The sequence below is a fragment of the Phyllostomus hastatus genome, unplaced genomic scaffold (assembly GCF_019186645.2).
Source record: "Phyllostomus hastatus isolate PE091 unplaced genomic scaffold, TTU_PhHast_1.1 phas_scaffold_200, whole genome shotgun sequence".
NCBI lineage: Eukaryota > Metazoa > Chordata > Mammalia > Chiroptera > Phyllostomidae > Phyllostomus > Phyllostomus hastatus.
Genome location: NW_025334016.1, coordinates 1,722,017 through 1,744,832, shown reverse-complemented (window position 1 = coordinate 1,744,832; position 22,816 = coordinate 1,722,017). Strand labels below are relative to the sequence as shown.

General features: G+C 40.2%; 1 protein-coding gene and 1 non-coding gene across 2 annotated transcripts; one reads left to right on the top strand and one right to left on the bottom strand.

Annotated features, from left to right (window-relative positions):
* Positions 1-3,355: 3,355 nt before the first annotated feature.
* Positions 3,356-3,940, bottom strand: LOC123832806 (RNA polymerase II subunit A C-terminal domain phosphatase SSU72-like). Its single transcript, XM_045860647.1, has one exon. It carries the CDS (start codon positions 3,938-3,940, stop codon positions 3,356-3,358), a length of 585 nt encoding a protein of 194 aa, XP_045716603.1.
* An 18,452-nt stretch (positions 3,941-22,392) lies between these two features.
* LOC123832867 lies at positions 22,393-22,554 on the top strand. Its single transcript, XR_006788126.1, has one exon. It is a non-coding gene; the product is annotated as a U1 spliceosomal RNA (small nuclear RNA).
* The last annotated feature ends 262 nt before the right edge of the window (positions 22,555-22,816 follow it).

Below are 22,816 nucleotides of genomic sequence, written 5' to 3'. Positions count from 1 at the left end.
TGCATAGACAAAAAATATCTTTGTCATTTCTATTAAACTGTGTGGCAAATACTCATGAAACCAACCAAGGACTGGAAAATACCCAGGAAGAGGGTTCACTCAGTGCAAGTTGTGGTTTCTGAGGAGCAATCAGCTCTTGCCATTACTTTGTACTCTGTTATTAGCCACCCCCCAAACCCACAGAATCCCCCCAAGGGCTACATTTGTGGGCTTCTTAGGAACTTACCCAGGCACAGTCCCTAGGACAAACACCTTTTATTTCTGCCATTATCCAGGTCCTTTCTAGACTTAAAGTAGGGATGTCCCCTGTCTTGGTAAAGATGATTTCTACTGAGAGTCACTATGTTTGCTTTTGCTTTTAAAATTAGTAGATGGCACCAATTGATTAGTTGAAACAGTGGACTGGAATTATCAAGTTAAAATGATAATAGTATTTCAGGAAAAGTAACTGATTATGATAGAACTAACCTTAGATACAACTGGAAAGTGTACATTTAGAAAACATTAAGGAACATATATGAATGACCCATAGACATGGACAGCAGGGTGGGGATTCACTGTGGGGGAGTGGGCTGGGTAGAAGAGAGCAAAGGGGGAAACATTTGGACAACTGTAACAGAACAACAATAAAATATTTAATAAAAAATAAATAGTCCCTTGTGTGGCTCAGTGGATTGAATAATAGCCCACAAACTAAGAGGTCACCAGTTTGATTCTCAGTCAGGGCCTATCCTGGGTTGTGGGCCAAGTCCCTAGGTGGGGGTGTGTGAGAGGCAGCAGACAGATGTTTCTCTCCCTTTCTTTCTCCCTCCCTTCCCGTCTCTCTAAAAGTAAATAAATAGTCTTAAAAAATAAATAATAAAAACAATGTAAATTCAGCTCTTTCTTCACTTTCTTTGTTTTCTCTTCTCAACCCTGAAGCCCCAAGACCTGAGGCTTCCAACAGCCTTCCAGAATAACTGTGCTCTCAACCAGTAATTTTTTCCTTCATCTTCTTCATCCTTCCAAATGCTTAGTGCATTTGTGCCTCTTTCTCACTCACTGTTATAGATAAAACCTTCCTGTTATAGATTAATGTTGATTATGTATCAAAAAAGGTTTTTAAACTAAAGGTTGAATTGTGGGATAGGGATATGGGAGAGGAACTTTGTGAGAGTGTACCTACAAATCAGAGTTTCTCAAACAGTAACAGGCATTAAGATTGCCTCTAGGACTGGTTTACAACACAGATTCTGGGTTCCTCCCCAGAGTTTCTGATCTAGAAGATCTGGGCTGGGGCCTGAAGAGTCTACATTTCTAACAAGCTCCCCAGTGATGCTGATGCAGCTGCTGGTTGGACCACACCTAAAAACCATTACTTTAAGTCAAACAACCTAAGTGCCTGCCTCATTTGACTTGGCATCTAAAGGCCAGTATGAACAAGACTCTGACATATTCTATCCAAACCTCTTGCTCCAAATTCAGGGCTTTATTCTTCATTCATTGTGAGAGTCATAAGCTGCTATTGGGAGACAAGTATACGATTTAGAATAAAATGTCTACTTGTTGTCTGCTTTCCAGTCTCTGGGAATTTCTTTAAAATCTCTGAGCCTCACTTTTGTATTATAAAAAGTGGAACAATAAATCTAGTCTTTGAAATTCATTGTGGGGCTCAAAACACATGTGAAGATGCCTGGTAAATGATCCAGTGCTCTACAAATGGTATCATTTTTCTACAGTAAGCAGTTTCTCCAAGGTAGCTGTTGAAAATGAAAAGATGTTGGACTATACTGTTTTCAGAAAAGTATAGCTACCTGTGTTTCCTGGGTCACCAACAAAGCTAGTTTCCTCAAAACACTTGTCATAGGTTAAAAAGAGAGAGAGAGAGAAAAGAAAAAGAAAAGAAAGAAAAGAAAAGAGAAAAGGAAAAAGAGAGAAATACTGTACTAATCTTTGACATAAGTGTTTATGCCCTGGAGAGCCACATACACAGTGTGGACCTGTGTAGAACAAAGGGGGATTTTCTGGTATCCTATATATTTCAAGTGTAATCCTAGTCTCTGTTGTGGAAAATCCATAATGACAACACCTGTGAAATTTTTCTTAACACCAATACATTCAGAAAGCACCAGAATAGAGCTACATGAACATGATTCATTAACTATATCCCACTGCATTATTTTACCCCTCATCTTTCACTTGGTACTTAATAATTAAGGAAAAACCTACCACCTGTGATTACAACACACACCACACATACTGCTATGAATTTCATTTGTTAGATCCAAATCTTTGTTAAAACCTCAGTATCTGCAGTCCTGGAAAATATGCATCTCTTAAAGAATATCATCCCAGATCCAGAAATAGCTGGGAGAAACCACTGTACTGCCCCCCTAACATTCTCACATCCACAACTAAGGCAGTAACTGACCTGTCTCTGCAGGGGACAATTCTAACCCCTTGCAGTCATTCTTTGCTGGCAGGAGCCACTGGAGAAGGCATAAGAGGTGCACAGCACAGGCTAGTCTCTTCTCAGCTGTGAAGTAACTAACACTCCGTGTTTCTCTTTCCCCAACATAACAGCAAGTGAACACTCAGGCGCTGAACAAAGGGACACAAATACATACAAGGCTGAAAAGAGCTGAGGTAGAGTAGTAAATCCAAGTCATTTGATGCCACCGCTCCACCCACCTGTTGACACCAAGTGAGATTATACAACTCAACACACATAGGGAAAGCTCAGAAAATAAGGAAGGGGACAGTTACAATTTCACTTCCAGTATTCTTCCCACTGCTCCATACCTCACCCCTCTGGATTCCCATGCTGAAGCACTAACAGTGTCATCTCTCATCACAGTGGGCAACCCTAGCCTCTAGGGCCAATAGCGCATGTCCAAACCTTCAGTCACCTAGATAGCTCTGTGGGTCCTATCCCTTCTGGCTTTTTTCCCCCAACAGCACCTGTTTATTGGACAATTGCAGGTTCTTTCCTAATAGATACAGCTCTGTTGCTTTATTCAAGGATTTGTACATTCCAGCCAGGTAAGGGGGAGGGGAGCAATGCACAATGAAAGACACAGACATACTGTGGGGAAATGTACTTATAAACCGTTTATTTCTTTTTTGATTAAAGAAAAACAACTTCATAAACAATATCCCACTCATAAGTAAAAATGGGATAAAAACTTTGCTAAAAATGTTTGATTGCTACTAATTTAGTTTTACATGTATCTTCTCATCTCATCTGTAAAGTTTATTTGGGTTCTGCCTACTGTCTACCAATAGAAGCTCTCAGAGTAAACACAAGTATCAGGAAGGAAAACGTATTTACAACACAAAGTTCAAGAATACGGCTTTAGGAGACAGCAGTGGCCCGTCAGTAGAAGCAGACGGTATGCAGGAAGGTCTGGCCACTATTCTCCTCGAACTCCAGGAGCACTTCCCCGATCTCCTTGTTCACGTCATCCAAGAGCTGAAAGCACTGGCAGAACTCAGAGAACAGGAACGCCCCCAGGCTGGCCTCTTCGAAGTTATCTCTGATGTTCAGGTTAACCACGTGCACCAGCTGGAAGGTCACACGCTTTCTGGAATTCAGTTCTTCCACCACCTGGTCGTAAACTTGCTCTTCGCAAGTGAGGATCAGGTCGAATACATCTCTGCAGTTCTGGAACCTTTCAGGCCTTGGCTTGATCTCCCTATTTCTTTCCAACATACGCAAAATGCCATTCTTTGTATAGAGCTCTTTGTCTTTCTTAACAAGATCTCTGTACATTTCATCATAAGTGGTATTGAAATCATAAACATTGGGCTGGTCAGCTGTTGGTCCTGGAAGCCTCACATGAGTCCCTGTTCCAAAGGACCGGACAGCGAATCCCTTCCTCTTGAGGAGATGGTGGGCTTCCATGCTCCGATTTTGGTTGCTGGAGCACACTACTGCCACCCGCAGCGAGGCTGAAGCCATGGCGATGGTCCCTGCCAAGTCAGCACTCTTCAGTTCCCGACTCCCAGCTCCCAGCTCCCGGCTCCAGCTCCCACTCCCAGCTTCAAGCTCTGACTCCCAACTCCAACTCCCAACTCCTGACTCTGCTCCCAACTCTGACTCCCAGCTCTGGCTCCCAACTCACAGCTCCGACTTCCGTCTCCCGGCTCTGGCTCCGGCTCCGGGTCCAGCTCTGGCTCCTGGTTCCGGCACCTGGCTCCAGCTCCTGGCTCCGACTCCCGGCTCTGGCTTCTGGCTCCGGCTCCAGCACCTGGCTCCGGCTCCAGCACCTGGCTCCGGCTCCCAACTCCCGACTCCCAGCTCCGACTCCCGACTCTTCTCCCGACTCCTACTCCCAGCTATGGCTCCCGACTCACAGCTCGGACTCCTGTCTCCAGGCTCCAACTCCTGGCTCGAACTCCTCGCTCCGGCTCCCGACTCCCAGGTCCTGACTCCTCTCTCCTGCCTCCAACTCCCAGATGCACACTCAGAAGATGTGCTTCCACGCCAGCAAGATGGCAGCAGGGGCTGCCGAAAGTTAGGACGTAAAAGCGGCGCCCTTGGTTGCACAGCGTGGAGACGCACAACGAGGCCATGCGCAGTGTCTGGCCATGCGCACTACATACAATCAATCCGCTACATGCTTGCACTGAGCCCCAGCCACCTACCCGAGGTAGGCCCTCCTCAGAACTCCATGACGCGCATGCGCGCAACCACTCTTGGCATGAGTCCAAGGCCCGTATTCCTCCCAGGGGATGCTCAGTGCCCCCTGGCTTTTCTTTATTCACTCTTTCTTCTCCCTGCTGAAGTTCTCATACATTTTAGAGTTTTCCTCTCCAGTCCTGTCGCTATCACCCGGCTCTCCGTTTGCAAATTCATTTGCACATTCCTTCTGGTTATGATAAGCCATTAAAATGGAGGAGCAAGAGTAAGAGACATGAGGTCTTTATACCTTGAGTTCACTCATTAAGTTGATCATAGAAAAAATAAAATAGAATAAACATCACTAAGAGACGCACTTAGAAGACAGTTGGGAGGCCACTGAGGAAGTGGAGCTTATGCACATCTCGTTTCAGATCTTGGAACTCATGTTAACTTTCTGACCTGTTCCTAAAGTCAGCTCAAAGCCATCCACCAATATTCTGGATCAACGATTGCTGCATGAACATGCATGGGCTTGACTTCCTCCTCCTCATCATAGTGAGCAGACCATCTGCATCCTTCACCTTGAAAGGAGCCAATCGGTTTCAAAAACCAGCCTCCTCCATTTTCAGGGTGGGGCTCACCAATCCCTGCAGACCTAGCCAAGTCCTTCATTGACAGGGAGGACCAAAATGAGAACGGCCGGTTTGTTTGTGCCCTTTATAAACCCTGCCTTTCTTTGTCCCCTCTGGAGCACAGTTTAGCTTGCTCCCTGAATCTATGCCCCAGACTGCAGTCCCTCCTTTGCTCAAATAAACACTTTTTATTCTTTATTAAAGCCTAAAACATTATTTTTATTATTTGGTTAAAAGGGCTAACAAATTGTGTGTGTCTACTATGTAAAAGCCACTCTGCTAAGTGCTGGGCACACATCACTGAACAAAAGAGGGGGAAAAACACCCCCCCCAAACAAACTCCTGTCCTCTCAGAGTTTATAGTCTAATGTATTTATAATGTGAAATTAAACCCAATTTTTAAATCCTTCCTCAATTCCAAAGTATAAGAGTAAAATGTGTTTATTTTCAAGAGGAATAAATGCTAATTGAACCAATATTTCTCAAGTGCCTTCCAAAGATTTCCTCCATCAGAATCCCTTAACATACTAGTCAAAACAAAGATAAATGGGCTAGCTCTATGGCAGGCCCGCTCACTTAAACTCTATGAAGGTGGGTGCAGGGACATTAACATTCTTAGTGTGAATATTTCCCAACCTGTGAGAAGATTTGTCAAACTAAATAGATTAAGCTCACATACTGCAGAATTAGGTCCTTTTGTGCAAATGAATGTTTGAGATCTGCTGCTCAAACACAGAGATAACCTCAAATGGTGTGGAGTTTTAGACACTAGCTATAGCCATGTTTCCTAAACTCCCCAATAAAATTACTCAGGGGTCCCTGTTATTACTGGAGCTTCTTAGGTCCATTTCACAAAGATTCTGATCCAGTAGGTTTGGGGTGGGACCACAGGTGATTTCTTGTTTAAGAAATACAGAACTTTAGAAGTACAAATAGGGGATGGAAGAAATATCCCATGCTCAGGGAAAACCATCCAGGAGTACTATATTGGTCATTTTTATTTTCCCCTCATATTAGCAACTTTTTTCCTAACATAGATTTGCCATACTTGCCTCTCCATTTCCTTTTTTGCTGGGTAGTATTTCAAGCTCAGTCATGTGAGCTCTGGGTACAAAGGAACGAGTTTTCATTACAAGATTCATCATTAGATCTTCAAAGGAAAGGGACTAATATTGTTAATCCAGTGCTCACCCAGAGCCTCCCCTCAGTAGGTATTCAATAAAGATTTACTCAGCACTAGCCTGGTTAATAGTATTCTAAAGGATTAGAAGGTGTTTGGATCTAATTTAGACCACATCTTGCAATCCTCCACTGGCCCTATGGTCAACTTTTCACCCTTCAGTGAATGAGGCACCAAGTGTCAGTTCTTTTGCAGAATACTCTGTAACACCTATTGATTCTCCCAAATGTCTCCTCTGCTCCTCTAACCCAACAGACAAAGACTGATTAGATCAAGGTAGGCTGACAAGGAGATCAGAGTCCCACCTGAAAGAAATGACAACTTTTAATTTTTCTGGCTGTTGACATTAAGGTAGTTATGGCACCATTGTGGTAGCATTTTAGTATTAAAAGTATAGTTTCAATAAAATGCATTTATTTTTAACTTTTTGATATTTAAAAAATTTCAATAACCATATCCCTTTCCTCTTTATCAGTAGAGCAAACTGAGGTTGGCATTATATATCTGAGATAAATTGGGAGAAAAGATAAATGATTAAAGATGTCAAGGAACTTTAAAGAGAGGAAACACAAAAGCAATGTATCTTGAAGATATATTTTATGAAAACCTTTCATGACTTTTCTGTACAGAAACCATAGCTGAGCAGAGTGAGGGAAGAGAGAGCTAAGATAATAAGATAGTAAAGTTTGGCAGTTGGAGATAGCAGTGAGAATAGGCTTTAGAGGTAGCCAGACCCATGAGAGAACACAGGTTCTCACATGGAATGACTATGTGATTTTGGGCAAGTCACCAACACCTCAAACATTAGCAAAATGTCCCCCATCTTTTTAGCAAACATTTGTTAAGATAAATAGCAATTCATTTTTCTTCCCTTTTAACTGAAGTCATATTTGATGAAAATTTGCAAAAGGAATAATATAGAACAGGTATCATGAGTTACAAAACCTGCCCACTGGCACAGAGAATACAGTTAATGTCAGTCATCAACAATGATTTGAGCCAGAAAAGTAAATGAATTATTATCACAGTTTAAACTCATTCAGCTATTGACACTATCATATATTGAAACAAAAAAATCAGAACAAGCAAAAAAAAATCAGTCTAATACATGAGAGATTTCTAAGTAGGTTCTATGACATTGCATTTGGAATTTGAATTTAATTGACATTCATCTCATGATTATGCCTCTTGGAAAATGGGGGTGACATTTCAATAATTTTGAATAGCCTTGAAGTATGATTTCTTATAGACTCTGAGAAATTCATTAATCACTACTCGAAAGGACTCTGTGCCTTTGGATAGACTTCCCTACCCTTTTTACACACACAAAAATGTCATTGATATGTCCAAGGGTACCATATATTTAGATGTAGAATTGACAAAAACAAAAATAAAATAACATTGGTAAATCTCATCTTATGCCCCAAATTCAGCTTGATAGTTTGATTTATGCTGGTAGGTGGGGACAGTTAACAAAGGAGTTACTTAGAGACACACAGGAAATCTGTTTCAGTCCAATAATCTATTCCTGGATAAATTATATGACAAAAAATTGACAACATATTCTACCCAATTTTCTTCTTTTCTATTTTATCCAACATATTGGGAATATAAAGCACAAACAAGAGTGAATACTTATGCAAAGATGAATACTTTCAAATGAGTTGGGACGTAGGCTTCAAAGAATTCAACAATAAATTCAGAGTTCATAACTTGAATTTGAATGAATGCTTAGCCTAGTCTCTCTTTGGTTACTGTGATATATATTCCATTTTCACATGAAAAATGGATTATAAACAAAATTAATTGATTTATTATAAAGAATGTTCATCTTTTGCCAAAAGGCCATTGTTATTCAGAAGACTATATATATAGATATGAAATCAAGGCATGCATCTACCAAGGTAAGAGTATTCTGGTCACCAATTCCAATGTGGGGAGATATGGGAGATTCCCCTATACTAACATGCAATTCTTCAGACACCAGCTAGGTGTCTTACAGTTCAACTGAATTCCGACACTATCAACCTGGTGATAGGTCACATCCCACAGGTTAAGAGTTCAGTTCTACAAGACTACCCCCCTACTCCACTTCAGATACCAGTAGCAAGTCCAGGTTGTCACCTCTACTACTGAGCAAACTGCTATAGATCTGAGGTTCTAACAACACCCTACTTGAGTTCAATTAATTTGCTAGAGCAGATCATAGAACTCAGAGAAACATTTCTCTTAATAGATCACTGGTTTATTATAAAAGGATATGACTCATATAATTCAGGAACAACCAGATGGAAGAGATGCACAGGGCAAGGTATGGGGAAAGGACTCAAAGCTTTCATGTCCACTCTGGGTGTGACACTCTCACAGGTCTGTGCATGTTCACCAACCTGGAAGCTCTTTGAAACCTGTCCTTTTGGATTGTTGTGGTAGCTTCATTAAATAGGCATAATGATTAAATCATTACCCATTGGTGATTGATTCAAATTCCAATCTCCCCATCTCCATCCCAGGAGTTAAGTACACAGACTGAAAGTTCCAACACTCTAATGCAAAATTGGTTCTCCAGGCAACTAACCCCCATCCTTAGGTGCTTAAGAAAATTTACTTCATTGACGTAACAAAAGACACTTTTGTTGTTCTAACCCCTTAGGAAATTACAAAGATTTTAGGAGCTCTGTGCCATAAATGGGGACAAAGATCAAATACATATTTCTTATTATAAATGACATCATATACATCTCTACCAATTTATAGATTTATCTAAATATCTTTTTATATATCTATACCTGTACATACTCTCTGGCTTTGCTTACTCTCTCTTGCTCTTACAAATGTTACAAAAAGAAAGAGAAAAAAGGCCCAAAAAGAAATGACTTGTGTTAAATCCCACCGAGACTTAATACCTAACTTCATTGCAGCTTCACCTTTTCCCTGGAATGTGATCTTTACATGATCAGTCAATGCACAATTTCCTTTCAGCACTAGGGGGTGACCTTAGACCCCTTTTGGCCCCCTTAAGACCAACTGACTGACCAAACTTTGCCTTAAACAATGAATTCTTTGCTAATAATTCCGTTTGTTCCTCTCTCTCTCTCTCTCTGTCTTAAAAAGTATTTCCTTTTTGGCAGCTCCATGGAGTTTCTCTCTATTGCCAGATGCAATGCAGCCTAGTTCATGAATCAGTACACAAAATTCAGTTCTATCTTTAAATTTGCTCAGTTGAATTTTTGTTATTTCACAAAAATATCCTGTTAGCTGAAGAATGAGCAAGCATTTTCACTCCCAAAATTTAAACTTTATTTTCCTTCTACCATCTAAAGCAAATATCAATATACCCTCTGACAGACCTAGGTAGGCCTAGCAAGAATGGAAAATCACCAGGTGGGAAAACTGTACCGTGGGAAACTGTAGCCTGGGAAAATGCCTGCCTGGGACACTGCCTGCCGACCCTACCCAGGACAGACAGATGCTCGGCTAAGCCTGGGGTCTGGGGTCAACCTATCCCAAATAACAGGATGCAGCTTTAACTTGAGCCTAACAAGCTGTATCAAGAACAATGGTCAGCAGAAATAGCACCCACCAATCAGCTCTAGCCAATCAGAGTCTGAAACCCCAACCAGTTACCCTTCCAGGGTTTTTGCACTTAAAAACCCTGCCCTAAGAACAACCCAGTGAGTCTTAACCTCCTTTGGTTGGCTCCCCAACCTCCCTTGGTTGGCCCCACTTTTTCCACTCCCCCCCCTCCGCAAGTCCCAACCTCCCTAGGTTGGCTCTACTTTCCCTCTTATTCCCACTAACAAACCCTGCTCCTTAGCTTGCTGCATCTGGTTTCTTGAGCAACTGCGGCCTAACACCCTCTTCTCTTACAACTAAGTAGAAAAGAAACCATGTAATGTTTTATGATGATGTTTTCCTTGATAATTGATTTTATTGTTTCTTAGAAGATATTATTTTTGTTTCTGAAATTCCAATTCCTTTTCTGTCCTCTTTTTATTCATTGAATTAGTATTATTAAATTTGTAGGATACAAATAGATACAACTGTTACAGAAAAAGGGGCCAAAGGGGGTGAGGACAATATACTGTACTGAAAGGGTCCCCCACTAAGTTTGATTTTTTACCGCCTTAGGAAAGACCTCTCTCAATGCCAGAGATTTGTGAAAAGGAAAGGAAATGTTCATTTAAAGCTATACAGACTTAAAGTTGTGACCTAATGTCTTCATTAAAATATCAAAGTCCTTTTGGATACCCACAGACACCTACAGTGCTTCCTTTTCCCCCTGCCCTACTTTGGGGTATGGTATCTCAGGAAAAGAAGCAAACTTCCGTGATTCAGGCTCTTGACACCGACAGCTGTGTCACTGTCCAGGCAGGATCTCCAATTAATCCAAAGCCATGTGGTACCTTCTCATGGCCTACTGGTAAGAGTTCTTTCACCCTTCTTCCAGCCAAAGTCTCTCCTGCTTCCCAGGCCATGTGGCCAAAGGGAGCACCCCAAAGCCGAGTGGTCCTCTTTTACCAGAGCTGCGGGGGTCTGCACTCTGGTGAAACCATGTGGATCTCTCCTCTATTGCCACAGCCACATGTACTCTCTGCACTGCCACAGCTGTGTGGTGGTCCTCTCTTTCTATTGCCACAGTCATATGGTTCTCTCTCTCCAATGGCTGTTGCATTTCGGTTTAAATCCCCACACCTATCTTCCTCTGTGCCCCCATTTCCGACTCTACCTATAATCATTTATACCTGCCAGCACTCCCATATCCTTCCAGCTTTACTGAGCTGCCATCATGGGTCTGGGCAGGTGTGGCCCCATGGTGTGGAGTCAATTACCTCCAAGCTCTCACACAGGTGCTGTAATCAGGGGGACCTGCTCCCCAGTTACATCTTGGGTGGGAAGTCCCTTTCCAACCCCCTGGCTCAAAGCATGGCCACAGCTATTTAACATATCTATGCAACCAGTTAAAGGTTATAGATATGTCAATGACCATGCCACAGGTTAGCTGCAAGACTGCTGCTGTACAAAACAGCCCTGCATGTTCCTGCTCCATGTGCCCCTTCCCCCAACTCACACCTGTGGGGGAAGGGGTGAGGACATCCTAATATTTCCTAGACATCTTGAGTTCTGGACCCCATTCCCAATCCCTATTTGGGGCCTCCCTCTTGACTGCACCCTGTAACAAAAGGACATAAAATGTAGTTCTGTGTAATGTATTTATCATTTTCTTTCTGCTGGATCTTTGCTTGTTTGCTTTCTTCAAATATATAAAACATACTGTTTTAGATTTCTATTGAACCTCAACGAAACACAGCCATAGACATGTATATTATCTTTAATTTTTATAAGAGCAGTACTATTTTTTTTGTTGTTCACAGTAAGATTTTAAAAATAGTCCTGGCTGGCATAGCTCAGTGGATTGAGCATGGGCTGGGAACCAAAGTGTCCCAGGTTCGATTCCCAGCCAGGGTACATGCCTGGGTTGCAGGCCATAACCCCCAGCAACCGCACATTGATGTTTCTCTTTCTCTCTATGTCCCTCCCTTCCCTCTCTAAAAATAAATAAATAAAATCTTTTAAAAAAAGCATCAATAATATTAAAAAAAGATTTTAAAAATCAGGTTTACTTATTCATTGAGTACTTATTCTCATCTATATTCTCTCTCTGACTTATAATTATGAAAACTGAAAACAAAGACAGGTAGAATTAGCTACCCCAAAATACTTCTCTTTGTCTTGAGGATTGTTTTAGGCTGACTATTTTTTTTTTTAAAAAGGCAGCAGAGATAAGACTGAATAGAAGTTATCCTTTTGTAAGGGACATTTACACTCATAAGGGAAACAATCAATTTGTAAAGGAGTCTCCCTCTTCTGTACCTAGAATAAAAGAGTGATTAAATCTCTAAAAACCTTTATCAATAGAGAAGGCATTGACTTAAATCTGCATAACAACTTTACCCTTATTTACTGTACCTTTCCTGGAAACTTTTCGTTACTGGCTCCCTCTGCCCACAATATCTTCCTTTGTCTTTAGCTGGAGATGGTATTTAAAGAGATGGTTTAGGTCATTTGGAGAGTTACACAGTTTTCCTGGGTCTCTTCCAAGTACACAGGAGTTATATATGTTATTAAATTTCTCTTGTTTTTCTCCCGTTAATCTGTCTTTTATTATAGGGGGGCCTGAGCCAAGAACCTGGAAGGGTAGAGGGAAGACAATTTTTCCTCCCTCCCAAAAATTACACAGTAGACTTTTGAATCAGGATGTATATCAATCTAGCAAAGCAACCAAACAAGAAGCAAACCAAAGATCATGATATGTCTGTGTTGTGCTCTATGATAATTCTGGAAGCAAAATATTCAAGCAGATTCTTTAAAAGACATTTAACATAAAACGCTTTCATATACCTCTTAATTTTGTCTACATCTATGTCAATATTCCCTTTATTAAAGTTCTTGAGGGTCCTGTGGATTCAAAAAGGTACTGTAATAACTCTAATCAAAGCACAGTGATTTGATCATAAAGAATAAACTGAACAGGTCATGGTGGATAGGCACACCCCAGACATAACTTCTTTAGTAAAAGGTATACCTTTGCCTTAAGCAAGTCCTGTGCATTGTTCTTGTGCATCTAGATTAACAACACCTTTGCAATGCCTTGTTTTCAGACCCTTCAGGAAACATAACCACCCTCAAGAGAGCACATAATATTGTTAACTATCCTGTAATCCAGCATTTTCCATAAGTGTGCCACAAGAATTTTTAAAATACGCAGTACCTGACTATTTAGTCAAGAGCATTGACCTCTCTTCTCTTAGACTGTCAAATAAAAACAATGACAGCAACCAACACAACAATAGCCATCCAGTGTGAGTGAATAAAAATTATACCTATTTTAGTCAGATTGGCAAAAAATACATTTTTTTGGTGTGCCACAAAATTTTAGTAATTAATTTACATGTGCCACAAGATGACAAAGGTTGAAAATTGCCATTGTAATCCAATCCCCACCTTACTTTCTCTCACTTGCAAGTTATTTTCTTCATGTTCCCTCCTTCATTCTAAATGTGACAAAGAAGCTGCAAACTGTCATTCCAGGAAGCATTTTTCTTAGGCTGTTGAATCTTGTTTCCAGGTATATCCTCTGTTTGGCTCATATAAACTCTAATAAATGTATAAAATTTTTCTTCAATTTTGGACATCCTTATGTCAACCATGCTAACTGGAGGAATGAGAACTCAGAAATGGAGAGCGACTGGGAACATCTAGCACGGAGCCTGCCTCCCAATTTTGGCCAGTGCTAGCTCTTTCTCTCCACCTTACTAGCAAAATAACTTTCTAGCAACTTTCATCCTCTTAAAATCAGGCAAAGCTTTCAGATTTGAACCCAAATATGACCTAAAAGCTAAAAACAAATTCTTTGAAAAAGTCTCTCTGTCAATTAGTTTGGAATTATTTTCTAGACCATACTCCAGCTTAGCATCACTTGACCATCAGCTACTGAAGCTGAAGAAGCTGTTTATTCTTTAAAATTATATATATATATATTTAAACATTTTTTATTTTAATTGTTGTTCAAGTACAGTTTTCTGTCTTTCACTCCCATCCCAGCCCACCTGCCCAGTTCTCCCCACCTCCCTCCCATTTCCACCCCCACTAGTTTTTGTCCATGTGTCCTTTATACTTGTTCCTGTAACTCTTCCCCTTTTCCCTGAAATTCCCTCCCCTCCCCGCTCCGGTCATTGTCAGCCAGTTCTCTATTTCAGTGTCTTCGGTTATATTTTGCTTGTTTCTTTGTTTTGTTGTTTAGGTTCCTGTTAAAGGTGAGATCATATGGTCTTTGTCTTTCACCACCTGGCTCATTTCACTTACCATAATGATCTTCAGTCCCATCCTTACTGTTGCAAAGAGTAGGAGCTCCTTCTTTTTTTCTGCTGCATAGAATTCCATTGTGTCAATATACCATAGTTTTTTGATCCATTCACTTACTGATGGGCACCTAGGTTGCTTCCAACACTTGGCTATTGTAAATTGTGCTGCTGTGAACATTGGGGTGCATGGGTTCTTTCAGATTGGTGTTTCAGGGTTCTTAAGATACAATCCTAGCAGTGCAATTGCTGGGTCAAAAGGCAGATTCATTTTTAATTTTCTGAAAAAATTCCATGCTGTTTTCCATAGTGGTTGTACCAGTCTGCAATCCCACCAACAGTGCACTAGGATCCCCTATTCTCCACAACCTCTCCAAAACTTATTGTTTGTTGATTTGTTTATGATGGTTAATCTGACCACTGTGAAGTGGTATTTCATTGTGGTTTTAATTTGTATCTCTCTGATGGCTAGTAATATTGAGCATCCTTTCATATGTCTCTGGGCCCTCTGTATGTCTTGTATGGAGAAGTGTCTGTCCAGGCCCTTTGCCCATTTTTTAATTGGGTTGTTTGTCTTCCTGGAGTGGAGTCATCTGAGTTCTTTATATATCTTGGAGGCCAAACCCTTGTCTGAGGTATCATTGACAAATATGTTTTCCCATACAGTTGTTCCTCTTTTTATTTTTATACTGTTTTCTTTAGCTGTGCAAAGCTTTTTATTTTGATGAGATACCATTTGTTTATTCTTTCTTTTATGTCCCTTGCTCTAGGGGACAGATCAGTGAAAATGTTGCTGTGTGAAATATCTGAGATTCTCCTGCCTATGTTCTCCTCTAGGACTTTAATGGTGTCATAGCTTATATTTAAATCTTTCATGTACCTTGAATTTATTTTTGTGTATGGTATAACTTGGTGCTTGAGTTTCATTTTTTTGCATGTAGCTGTCCAGTTCTCCCAACACCATTTATAGAAGAGGTTATTTTTGCTCCATTTTATGTTGCTTTCCCTTTGTTGAATATTAATTGACCATAGAGACTTGGGTTTATTTCTGGGCTCTCTGTTCTGTTCCATTGGTCCATGTGCCTGTTTTTATTGCCAGTACCAGGCTGCTTTGATTACAGTGGCCTTGTAATAGAGTTCAGTATCAGGTATTATGATCCCTCCTATTTTTCTCTTCTTTCTCAAAATTGCAGCAGCTATTTGGGGCTGTTTATGGTTACATATAAATTTTTGAAGTGTTTATTTTATGTCTGTGAAATATGCGATTGGTACTTTAATAGGTATTGCATTGAATGTGTAAATTGCTTTGGGTAGTATGGACATTTTGATGATGTTAATTCTTCTGATCCATGAACACAGTATATGTTTCCATTTGTTTGTGTTTTCCTTGATTTCTTTCTTCAGTGTTGTGTAGTTTTCTGCATACAGGTCATTTACCTCCTTGGTTAGGTTTATTCCTAGGTATTTTATTTTTCTTTTTGCTATATCAAATGGGATTTTTTTCTTGGTTTCTGCTTCTGCTGTTTCATTGTTGGTATACAAAAAATGTCTTTGATTTCTGGATATTGACTTTGTATCCTGCTGTTTTCCCAAATTCATTTATTAAGTCGAGCAGTTTTTTGTGGAGTCTATAGGATTTTCTATGTACATGATCATGTCATCTGCAAACAATGACAGTTTTGTGTCCTCCTTTCTGATTGGTATGCCTTTTATTTTATTTTCTTGTCTGACCTTTATGGCTAAAACTTCCAGTACTATATTGAATAGAAGTGGTGAAAGTGGACAACCTTGTCTTATTCCTGATCTTAGTGGAAAAGATTTTAGTTTTTGCCCATTGAGTATGATGTTGGCTGTAGGTCTCTCTTATGTGGCCTTCAGTATGTTAAGGAATGCTCCCTCTACTCGCACTTTGCTAAGTGTTTTTATCATAAATGAGTGCTGTACCTTATCAAATGCTTTTCTGCATCTATTGATATGATCATGTGATTTTTGTCTTTGTTTTTGTTTATGTGATGTATTACATTTACTGATTTGCAAATACCGAACCATCCTTGCATCCCTGGAATGAATCCCACTTGGTCATGGTGTATGATATTTTTATGTACTGTTGGATGCAGTTTGCCAATACTTTATTGAGGATTTTAGAGTCTATTTTCATCGGTGATATTGGCCTGAAGTTTTCTTTCTTTGTTGTGTCTTTATCTGGTTTTGGGATTAGGCTGATGCTGGCTTCATAAAAGGAGTTTGGGAGTTTTCCATCATTTTGGATTTTTTGGAATAGTCTGTGAAGGATAGGGGTTAGCTCTTCCTTAAATGCTTTGTAGAATTCTCCTGTGAAACCATCTGGTCCAGGGCTTTTGTGTGTCAGGGTTTTTTTTTTTTATTACTACTCAATTTCATCTGCTGTTATTGGTCTGTTCAGGCTTTCTGCTTCTTCTTCATTGAATTTTGGAAGATTATATTTTTCTAGAAATTGTCCATTTCACCTAGGTTTTCAAATTTCTGGGCATACAGTTCTTCATAGTAATTTCTTACAGTTCTTTGTATTTCTGTGGTGTCAGTTGTAATCTCTCCTCTTTCATTTCTGATTGTGTTTATTTGGGTCCTCTCTCATTTTTTTCTTGATGAACCTGCTTAAAGTCTTGTCCATTTTGTTTGTCTTTTCAAAGAACCAGCTCCTGGATTCATTGATCCTTGTAATTGTGCTTTTAGTCTCTATGTCATTTAATTCTGCTCTGATCTTGGTTATTTCCTTCCTTCTGCTTACTCTAGGCTGTCTTTGCTGTTGTTCCTGAAGTTCTTGTAGATGTAGGGTTACGTTGTTTGTTTGAAATGTTTCTATCTTTTTTAGGTGGGCCTGTATCACTATGAACTTCCCTCTCAGGACTGCTTTCACTGTGTCCCATAAGTTTTGGGTTGTTGTGAGTTCATTTTCATTTGTTTCCAGAAAGTTTTTGATTTCTTCCCTAATTTCATTGTTGACCCATCCATTGTTTAATAGCATGCTATTCAATCTCCACGATTTTGAGTGTTTTGGGTTTTTTCCCTTGGGGTTGGTTTCTAGTTTCAGTCCTTTGTGGTCAGAGAAAATGGTTCATATGATTTCAATATTCTTGAATTTGTTGAGGCTTGTTTTGTGTCCTATCATGTGGTCTATCTTTGAAAGTGTTCCATGTGCATTTGAAAAGAATGTGTATTTTTGCTTCTTTGGGATGAAGGGCTCTATATGTATATCAGTTAAGTCCATTTCATCTGGGGCATTGTTCAATGCCACAATATCTTTGTTAATATTTTGTTTGGAAGATCTGTCGATTTTTGACAGTGGGGTGTTAAAATCCCCTACTATAGTTGTGTTTCTGTCAATATCTTTCTTGAAGTCCTCTAAGATTTTCTTTACATATTTGGGTGCTCCTTTGTTGGGTGCATATATATTTACAATGTTTATGTATTCTTGGTGGATTCTTCCCTTGAGTATTATGAAGTGACCTTCTGGGTCTCTCTTTATGGCCCTTTTTTGGAAGTCTATTTTGTCTGATATGAATATTGCTACCCCTGCATTTTTTTCCTGTCCATTTGCTTGGAAAATTTGTTTTCAGCCTTTCACTTTTAGTCTGTGTACATCTTTTGTCCTGAGGTGGGTCTCTTGTAGGCATCATATGTGTGGGTCATGTTTTCTTATCCATTCAGCTATTCTATGTCTTTTGATTGGAGCATTTAATCCATTTACGTTTAAGGTTATTATTGTTATTTATTCATTGCCATTTTCATAACTGTGTTCCTGTCTGTATCTCTCTTTTCCTTCCTTTCCTTAGATCAGTACCTTTAGCATCTTTTGCAGAGCTGGTTTGGTGGAGGTGTATTCTTTTAGGCTTCCTTTGTCTGGGAAGCTTCTTATTTGGCCTTCTGTCTTGATTGAGAGCCTTGCCGGGTACAGTAGCCTTGGTTGCAGACCTTTGTTTCTCATTACTTGGAATATTTCTTGCCATTCTCTTCTAGCTGAGTGTGTTTCCATTGAGAAGTCAGCTGTTAGCCTTATTAGGGCTCCCTTGTATGTTACTTCCTGTTTTTCCCTTGCTACCTTTAAGATTCTCTCTTTATCTTGGTATTTTGCCATTTTAATTATGATGTCCCTTGAAGTGGGCCTCTTTGTGTTCCTCTTGATTGGGACTCTCTGTTTCTTGGATTTGTGTGACTTTTTCTCTCATCAAATTAGGAAAGTTTTCCATTATTACTTTTTCAAATAGGTTTTCTATCCCTTGCTCTTCTTCTTCTCCTTCTGGTATCCCTATTATACGAATATTATTATGTTTTATATTGTCTTGCATTTCTCTTAATCCCTCTTCATTCTTTCCAAGCCTCTTTTCCTTTTCTTGCTCTTTCTCGGTGTTTGTTTTTTTTTTTTCTACTTTGTCCTCTTGCTCGCTGATCTGATCTTCTGCTTCATCAATCCTGTTTTTCATTCCTTCTACTGTGTTCTTCAGTTCAGAAATTGTATTCTTCATTTCCTCTTGGCCCTTGTTGATAGTATCTATTTCCTTTTTCATGTTGATATAGCTTGTAGTGAGTTCATTGTAGCTTCCCTGTAGTTTCTGGTAGCTCATTGTGAGTTCATTGAGCTTCCTGATAACCATTGCTTTGAACTCAATATCTGATAGGTGAGTTGCCTCTATTTCATTTAGCATTCTTTCTGAGGCTTCCTCCTTTCCTTTCATTTGGGGAATGTTTCTTTGTCTTCCCATTGTTTGCGAGACTCTTCTTGTTAGCTTGAGCTTCTTCAGTTGATGTGTTCTGGCTCCCTGGGTTTATGGTGTGAACTTATGTGGTAGAATACCTGTGAGATTCAGTGGTGCAATCTCCTTGATCTCCCGAGCTCACTAGTCTTGGGCTGTCATTGAAGTCGGCTCTGTGTTTGTCTTTGGGTTTTGGTTGTTGTTGGGTCTTTCTTTGGTGGGTCCTTCCCACCAGCTGGTTAAATGAGGGTCTCTCTGTCCACCACCTCTTGTATTTTGTTGTACTGGTGAGGCAAGTTGTGTTGAAGATGATTCTTCCATGTGTACAAGGTTTTGAGGATTCTCTCTTGCTCTTGTTCAATTGTTCGTACTGGGTAGTGTCTCCAGTGTTTAGTTGTATTTCCAGATAGGTCCTGGATTGAGGTTTGTGTGGTTTCCACTCCCTCCTTCACCTTCTTCTGTTGTTATCTGTTGGTGGTTCCTATGTTGTTGGGTTTCCTTTTCCAGTGGATAACCTGGTGTTCACCACTTCCATTTACTCTGTTTTGTGATCATTTGGAGGGGGAAGGAAAAATGGTTTCAAACAGCAATAGAGTATTTTATGATATTTACAGTAGCAGCCAGTAGAGAAGAGATAGGAGATCCTTTGGTTATGTATAGTGTTAACTGTGATCTTCCATCCAACTAGCCACTTTTTAGAAAGGGTAGAAAGAAGATAAGACTTTTGTTGGGGAGGGAAGGATTGTGAGTTGGATCTAGAAAGCAGTGAGGTTATGGGAGGTCAGATTCTGAGGTAAGATGAGAGTAAAGGATAGTAAATAGGTGTAGTGTGTGAGAGAATAGAGTTAACCACTACAGTAATAGAGTTCAGGAAACTGTGAAGTGGGCTAAGATCCGGGAGGGGTGTTTTGAGGTATTTACCATTGTATGGAACAGCTATTATTTACAATAATATTAGAGTAACAATCATATGTCAGAATCTATGTGATCTGGATAACAAGAATAGGAAGTATAGGACCTTAATTAGTGTGCTAAAGGAACACAAGTGACATGACAGGCAGTAAATTAGCAGTACACTGTGAAAGAGAGAACAGGGGAAACCTGTGAAATGATACAATATAACCAGCCAAACAAAGAAGACTATACAGAAAGAAGAGGAATACAAAAATACTATTAAAATAAAAGATGTAAGAATAATGAAAAATAATAATACAAATATGCAATAACTTGCAAATTCTCTGTAATAGCAAAGTGATTTTTGTCTCACTGTCTCAACTGTTGGGATGCCCCCTCTTTGGGTCCAAGTCTGGTCTTTTCACAGTTCCAGGGTTTTTTTGGTTTCACTTGTGGGTATTTAAAAAAAAAGGCAGAAGAAGGGAGGAAGAAGACATAAAATTGGAAAGAAAAGAAGAAGGAATAAACCAAGAAAGGAGGAAAGAGAGGGAAAAAAGTATTGAAAGATAAAACAATAATAAAAATTAAAAAAATAAAATATTACTAAAAATAAAAACCACAGAAAAAAATCCTCTTGTTGGTTTCAAACTGGCCAAACTGGTTTTTCTGGTCTTGCTGGCTGCATCAGGCTGAGGGGTGATTGGTATGGCTTTTATCCCTTCTGGGTCTGCACTCAGCCAGTCTTGAGCCCACTCTCCCCGAAGCTAGCCTGACCCTCTCCTGGACGCCTTGGGTGTCAGATTCAGGTCTTCCTGAGAGCGCTCTTTCCCCCAGGGTTACCACTGTGGTCTGGGGTGTAGCTCGAGCTTGCTTGGCCTGGTTGCCTCGGTCCCATGGGCTTAGGTGTGCACCCTTCCTAATGGCATGGGGGTGCCCAGGGCCTTCTGCACAAACTTCCGTGCAAACTTCCTCGCCACCTTGGAATTGCTGCCCAACTGGGTGGGGAAGAGGCTGAGCGGCTGTTGCCAGAGTATTCCCCAAACAGTTTTGCTTTTTGAGAAATTCCTCCTACTCAAGCCTGCCACTACATACAACCCAATTCTCCAGCCAGACCAGGGTCAGTGCCGGCCACTGCGAGACTCTCAACTCTCCCAAGTCGGCCTCCACAGACTCCACAGGTGCTCACAGCCCCTGTGTGTGCCACCCTGTCCTCCTTCCTCTCTCTGCCACTTCAAGCAACCAGGTCTTTCCCAGTGCTATTTAAACCTTGATTGGCCAGGGAGGGAGGGAGCAGTTGACCCAGCTCTCTCCCAAGGACTCTGCAGCAGACTCGGGGGCTGGAGCCAGGCCTGGGGCTGCAGCCACCCTGGATCCTGAGCTGGTCCCTGGGACCCTATTGACCTGAAGCACTCTCCTTACCATCTGGTTTTTCAGTGTTCACTACAATTTTCAGTCTCTTATTTTCATATATGCTGCGGTACTGTTGGCTGTTTGCTCTTTTCCTCCATAGATCAGCTAGGTTTTTCTCCCGTGTGTAGGGGCAAGTGGAATCTCCTCCCTCTTACCGCATCATCATCTTCTACTCAAAATTATACTTTTCATTTGACCTTAAAAGCTGTCCTCTTTCTCTAAAGTGTTTTTGACGTTTTCATTCTCTATTTTTCTCATTTGTTAAAAGGACAAATAACCCAACAGTAGATATAAAGACATAAATAGGTATTTCACAGATAAGGGAGTACATACTGTGAAAGTACTGCAGAAAAGTGGTTAGCCACTTTAGTGAGCAAAAAAATGTGAATCAATACCAGAAATGAGAAGCCGTTTCACACCCCTTTCCTTGGTGAAAATAAGAAATCTGATAATACCAAGTGTTGGAGCAGACCTAGATTATTGTGATCTTTTCAACATGGCTGGAAGAAATATTAATTACTACAGTCACTTTGGAAAACAATTGGCAGTATCTTGCAAAGATAAACATTCACACACCCTATAACCAAGCAATTTCCTTGCTAATCATATACCCAAAAGAAACTTTTGCATATATCTACCACCACTACTAGCAGCATCATAACGCATGTACAGGAATGTTCACAGAATCTCTTATAGAGTAGTAAAATCTTGAAAACAACTACCAGCAGGAGAATGGATAAATAGTAACATATGCATGACTGAACATCAGCTGTATGCAATAATAAGAATGAATGTTAGCAGTAAGCTTTTGAAAAAAAAATAATCCTTAAGTGTCATGTTATTAGGTAATATCTTGGTATAATAACTGATTTGCCTGTCATTCCTGACAATTCCTTTTATCTGAACCACACAATTCTTCCCCATTAGATCAAGACAAGGAGGCTGAATCATTCCCACACTTCTTGCCCCAGAGAATGGAAACATACAGCAGAATGCTGAGAAAAAGATTAAAATTGTTTTAGTGCCATCATTTGGTTTTGAATATCAAAAGCCAATCTGTAAAAGAATAAAAGAAATACATTTTATACTGACCTGGCAGGGGAGATACTTTGATCATGTGGGCGGCTTTCCCAGGGTGAGGCTTTTCCATTGCACTCAGGGTGTGCTGACCCCTGTGATTTCCCCAAATGTGGGAAATTTGACTGCATAATTTGTGGTAGTGGGAACTGTGTTTGAGTTCTCCCCTGCACAAAAACAAAGTGCATTTTAGGCTTAAATCATAGTTTGGAAAAAGATGAAAATTATGCAAAACATCATTAACCACAATGAAAGCTTATACTTAATGGTGACTAGCTAAAACCATCCCTTTTAAAATGAGGAACAGTAAAACATGTCCATGATCACTATTATATTTCAGTATTGTTTTTGCAGTTCTGGCAATTGCAGAGACAAGAAAGAAGTATAAGGGTAGGGGTAAAAGCTGACTTTTCTGCATCAGATACCATCGT